Source organism: Macaca mulatta, chromosome 12 (genome assembly GCF_049350105.2).
Source record: "Macaca mulatta isolate MMU2019108-1 chromosome 12, T2T-MMU8v2.0, whole genome shotgun sequence".
NCBI lineage: Eukaryota > Metazoa > Chordata > Mammalia > Primates > Cercopithecidae > Macaca > Macaca mulatta.
The window spans coordinates 139,138,486-139,144,587 of NC_133417.1; the positions used below are offsets into that span (position 1 = coordinate 139,138,486).

The 6,102-nt window shown below is 40.9% G+C and overlaps 1 protein-coding gene across 1 annotated transcript; it reads right to left on the bottom strand.

The window, feature by feature from the left end:
* Positions 1-1,755: 1,755 nt before the first annotated feature.
* On the bottom strand, positions 1,756-5,477 carry MSL3B (MSL complex subunit 3B). The gene is made up of 2 exons (XM_015111388.3): positions 5,418-5,477; positions 1,756-4,469 (listed from the first exon to the last, which is right to left on the bottom strand). The coding sequence occupies exon 2, from the start codon at positions 4,312-4,314 to the stop codon at positions 3,181-3,183; it is 1,134 nt and encodes a 377-aa protein (XP_014966874.3). The 5' UTR covers positions 4,315-4,469; positions 5,418-5,477; the 3' UTR covers positions 1,756-3,180.
* Positions 5,478-6,102: the final 625 nt, after the last annotated feature.

A 6,102-nucleotide genomic window follows, 5' to 3' on the forward strand; every position in this document is an offset into this window, starting at 1 on the left:
GAATTTTCAGTGGTGTCAGGGGCTGGTGCAGTCTGTTTAAGTGTGGGTACTCGTGAGACTGCTGAGTCCTCGGAGAGGTCCATGGAACTCTTTTTCTTCTCAGTCTCCTCTTTTTGTTCTCATTCAGCCAGTTACAAGAAAGAATCATAAAAAATTATCCACATCTTTACCACTATAAATGATTCTTTCTGAAGAAGATATTTCATTTGCAAAGATCGTATTTTCAGTCTGAACACTGATCAGCAGAATTTCATTCTGATTTCATCTTTGAATATTTCATTGAATCATCTGTCAGGGCAGTAGCTGCACAAAATCATTTAAGACTCTGAACAACAGATCTCAAACAATTGTGAAATGAAAAAAAAATATATATATATAGGCTGGGCGCAGTGGCTCACGCCTGTAATTTCAACACTTTGGGAGGCCGAGGTGGGTGGATCATTTGAGGTCAGGAGTTCAAGACCAGCCTGGCCAAAATGGTGAAACCCGCTCTCCACTAGAAATACAAAAAAATTTTGCTGGGTATGGTGGCACACGCCTGTAATCCCAGCCATTGGGGGAGGCTGAGGCAGGAGAATTGCTTGAACCTGGGAGATGGAGGTTGCAGTGAGCTGAGATCACACTACTGCACTCCAGCCTGGGCAACAGTGTGAGACTGCAGCTCAAAACAAACGAACAAACAAACTTAGGAATACTATTTTAAGAAGGGATTGGGAGATTTCCTAAGAAAATAATTCTCATCAACTCCGTGAGAAGTTTACCTTGCCTTTCTTTTAGCTTTGACATAGATTGGTCCAAGTCACACAAAATTACTCTAGATACAGGAAGTATACAGGAAGTATTATAGAATTACTCTAGATAGCAGGAAGTATTATTAGCGATGGCCTAGACTCTCTCTTAATTGGCCCAAATAAAATCCAAGCTTATTCTATTATGCATAGCTACTATTTGGGCTCAGGAATTTAAACTGGTTTTATGTAGCTTGATCAAATTCACATTAGTAGCATTAATTATAGAAATGGCTATTATTTGGGTCTTTCTAAGAGTTGGGAATGCAACTCATCCTTAAGTTCACTTCAAATTGTCCTTCAAATTGGCTGCACAAGCAACAGCTTAGGAGAGCTGTATTATAAAATTCAGCTCTCTAGTAAAGCCTAGAATTGGTCAAGAAAAGTAATTATCACCTAGACTTCCTGGTATCATCTCTTTATTCATTTTTAAGATGACATGAAAAAACCATTAAATTGGGATTTTGTATTAGACTATCCAAAGATTGGTTGTGGGCATGGATACTTTTTGAATGAACCGAACACAAGTATGAGCTTCTCCTTCATTGGATAAGAGTAACAGAAGGCTGCCAGACTGAGTGTGTTACATACGAGTATGGTAATATGTGAGGGAAAGAGTAACAATCAAATTAGTAAACAGCAGAAAGATGTCGGGTGGTGTCTATTAACAGCAGGGATTTGCTGCATATGTTAACATCAGATTTAAAGGTAATCCTAGTACAAGACCAAAAGATGCTTTGACTAATTTAGTGGAGGCCTGTACCTGCTTGGATACATGAAGCCAAGCCTTCGATATTGGATCAAAGAATAGCTAAAAAAGACCATGAGTTTTTGACGTATGCCATGCCATAGAGGTAATACTTTTAAGAGCATCACTGTCCATTAAAAATATAATGTGAGACACATTGGTCATTTTAAGTTTTTAAAATATTAACATTTTTTAAAAGTAAAAAGAAATAGGTGAAGGTATTTTTAAAACATTTTATTTAACCCAATGTATCTAAAATATCATCAGTTCAACATTTAACCAAAGCTAAAAATTATTAACGAGATATGTTACATTTATTTTTACATACTAAGTCTTCAAACTCCAGTGCTCTAACCTCACACTTAGGAGCACATCTCAATTTGGACTAGCACAGTTCAAGTTCTTAGCCTTGTGACACGGCTTATCCTTTCATGGACATAAAAATTATGATAATCTAGGAAGAATGCATCTGGACTCTTACAGGTTTGTAATTAACTAACCAAAAATACATCCAGCTTTGTCTCTGTACTTCAGATATTGTGGGTGGCACGTCATTCTCTCACAGTATTATCACTTTCCTATTTGATGCTACTGAAGCCCCAATGGGAAGATATTCCTCTGTGGGCTTTCTGTTAGGATCGCAGAAAGTGACATCGTTTCTGTTTTCTCTCATGTAGCAATTTGTGGGCTAGCACCTAAGGAATTTCTGACTCTAAAGGCTAAAGCTTATGTGGTCTAAAATTTACATTAAAAGTCAGCATAGATAGTGTGCAATAAATATGTGGGTTAGTTTTAATTTCTACCTTTGGGGCTGTCAGGTGCCACAATGAGGAATACCTACTTTTTTGGGGGGAGCCAGTTTATATAATATATATTTTCCTAAGTAATCATTCATTTTTGTCAAGACTTTCAAATTTACTGGTTTAAATGAATATATAGCATTCTCTTATATTCCAGTCGTCATTGTATCTGTAGTTATGGCTCCGATTTTTTTTTTTTTTTTTTTTCAAACAAGACAGGCTTTATTTAGATCACCAAAAAGAACATTTTACAGAAAGGGAACCATAAAATTACACAAAAGAGTATAGCTGTAAAATTGCAAACAAGAAAAGCAATGCTTTCTTTAGCTCACCAAAAATAATGTTTCACAGAGAGGGAACCGTTAGAAGCAAATTATAGTTGCAAATTTTCTTTTGCCATCAATATGGATTCCCTCTAAAATACTTCAAGATTACTTTGCGGTTTTCAAGTACAAACTAAACCTTGTTGGACAGAGTTTAGTTTAGTTTAGCATCATGAAGAGAATGAAACCAATTTGCAAAAACGACTTTGTTTAATGCTAATAACGAAACAATGTGGTTCTTGCTAACTAACTGCAATGTCTACTGAAATGGCCTAACCTATGTATACTTCCATGAACATTTCACTGTGAACACAGTTGCTTTTTTCCTGCCATCACAGATGGCCTACAACGTAGCAAGTGTCATGTCAGAACACTTTCAGGCACCTAGGAAATAATTCTAAACAGAGTAACTACAGTATATGGGGAACTCAAACGGGACCACCTCTGTCAAAGCCCCCAGGTGGGCAGTGTTTTGTGCTCTGGGTAAAGACCCACCACCTTGTTAGTTGTTTACCTGGAACTCAGAACGCCATGCTAGATGGAGCAGTTGTTCTTACAGAACCATCAACGCTTTTATAGGCTGCCTGGGAGTTCTTGGTGCTGTAATGCACCTCAGAGGCAGCGACATAAGCCGACTCTGGGAAGAAGTCATCGTGGTATTCTGCTAAAAACCTCACAAAGAGATCAAAGTGCTTCAATAAAGCCTTCAGATTCTTTTCAGCAAAGGACATTTTTCCAAGAATTTCTGGAAGTTTTACAAACAATCGCAGCAAATGTTGCGCCCCGTAAATGTAAGAGGGTGGAGGCGCCTGGTCACCTGGTGGGTAATTGTCAGGCACGAGCTTCCAGGAGAGGACCTCATTTATTTCATTAGTTCTTCTCCCTTCAAAGCCAGCAAACGCAGCACTCCCTTCTATTCCCTGACTCTGGTTAGGAGTCAGAGGAATAGGTGAAGATGATCTGCTATGCACAGGTGTCTTCTTTTCCAGGTGCAGGAACAGCTTGGGCATGCTGGTGGACATGTCCTGCTGCCAGCGCTTGGGCTGAGGTGAGGTGCTGGTCTTAGAAAGCCTGTCACAGTTGGCCGTGTGGGGCGAGGACCGCCTCAGAGACCGCACTGCTTCCGGCTCGGCTTTGCGCCTTTTGGGGGTGGCTCGTTCACCAGTGGTTGACGGACTCTCTGTAGACTGCGGCCTGGATGGATTCAACAAATCTCTCTCTCTGGGACAGAGCTTCTCCTGGCTCCTACTAGTATTTGTGGCACTTTCCTTAATTGCAAGAAAAACCTTAGATGCAGTCACCTTTTTATACTGAGCTTGTTCATAGGGATAGAGTAAAACCAACGGGAGAGTGTAATCAAAAGTTATTCTTAATCCATCCGCCATCTCCTTACAAAGGTCAACATTCTTTTCTGCTGGGACATAAGGCACATTCATGTTGGCATGTGGCATAGCGTGAAGGTGACGAGGCCGCTCATTGGCTGAAAAGGCTGCACTGATAGCAAAATGCCTCACATAGGATTCCAAAATCGTTATGATGTTGGTGTGGCATGGAAGTTTCACTAACCGTTTCCTCCGATTAATGTAGTAACAATCATCCTCCAGCTGCCTCTTCAAAACTTCAGGGATTTCTAGAGTTACTGTTCTTTCTTCCATTTCCCTTTTTGTTTGAAGCTCCGGTTCTTCCTTTACTTCAGTCTTTTCTTCAGTATCACTTTCTTCACTTATTTTTTCATCCTTGTCTTCACTACTGTCGGAGGAACTGCTTAATGAGTTTTCATCATTTTCATCTCTTTCTTCGATGGAAAGGCCTTTCAAAAAAAGACAGAGTCAGCACCAGGCAACCTAGAGGGGCTGCTTCTTTCTCTCTTGCTCCTCAGGTGAACTACAACTTTTCTTGCCAATTTATGCTGTAATCTATTATTTTCTTTTCTTTTCTCTCTCTTTTTTTTTTGTGACAGCGTTTCCACACTGACCTCCACCTCCCAGGGTTCAAGCAATTTTCCTGCCTCAGCCTCCAGAGTAGCTGGGATTATAGGCGCCCACCACCATGCCCTGCTAATTGTTTTGTATTTTTAGCAGAGACGGGGTTTCGCCATGTTGGCCAGGCAGGTCTGGAACTCCTGACCTCACGTGATCTGCCCACCTTTGCCTCTCAAAGTGCTGGGATTACACGAGTGAGCCACCGTGCCCTGCCCCAATCTACGATTTTCTTTTCTTTTCTTCTTTTTTTTTTTTTGAGACAGAGTCTCGCCCTGCCAACCAGGCTGGAGGGCAACAGCGTGATCTCGGCTCACTGCAACCTCCGCCACCCGGGTTCAAACGATTCTCCTACCTCAGCCTCCCGAGTAGCTGGGATTACAGGCGTTCGCCACCACACCTAGCTATTTTTTTATATTTTTAGTAGAGACAGAGTTTCACCATGTTGGCCAGGCTGGTCTCCAACTCCTGACTTCGTGATCCGCCCGCCTCAGCCTCCCAAAGTGCTGGGATTACAGGCGTGAGCCACCGCGCCCGGCCAATCTACGATTTTCACTGGGCTCACAAAGCACACGATCTTCGGCTACCCATCTATCCCAACTTCCGTTCCAACCACTACAATGGCTCTGGTATTCTGGGATCTCGCTGCCTTTTTCGCCTTTCCCAACAATAACGTTAACAATCTAGGTCAGACGGCGTCCAACGGGAGCGTCGCACGGGAGCCCACGCGGCACTGGGCCGCAGAGCAGGAGAGATTTAACGCGAAGAGAGAAACCCACCGTAGTTAAGAGGCCTCCTCCGCGAGCGCCTTGCGTCTGCGTTCCGGGCGCACTCGTAGCGCTGGCTACGCGACAGGGCGCGCGCGACGCTCCCGACGGCGCATGCGCGATCCGGTATGCCGGGCGGAAGTCCCGTTTAATTTCTAATGCTATTTATTTATGTATCCGTTGTCTCTCTTTTCTTAATTATATTATTGAACTTTATCTGTTTTACTGGTCTTTTAAAGGAACCAGCGCTTAATGTTTCTTTATCTACCCTACACGTTTTTGTTTTTATTTTCTTTAATTTCTTGACTGTATTCTTTTCTTCCTTTTAACTTAGGTTAAACTGTTCTAAAATCATTTCTTGAATTGAAAGCATAATGAATTTACTTCCACTTACTTTTGTTTGCTAATAAATGCATTTAAGGCTATCTATTCTTTAAGTACCAGTTAGTGATTTTCCTTTTGTTTCCTTCTTTGATACAAGCGTTATTTAGGAGTTTTTATTACTATTTCTACTTGCAAAGATAAATTTAATATTATTCCCTACTTTAAAAATCCTAAGTGTAATACGAAGAGATATTGAATATTAAAATAATTAAAATTTATAGTCCTAACATTTTGCTTAATGATAAATACTAGAAGCATTTCATTTGTCAAGAAAAAAATCATTTTATATTTAATTTTAAAATTAAATACGCAA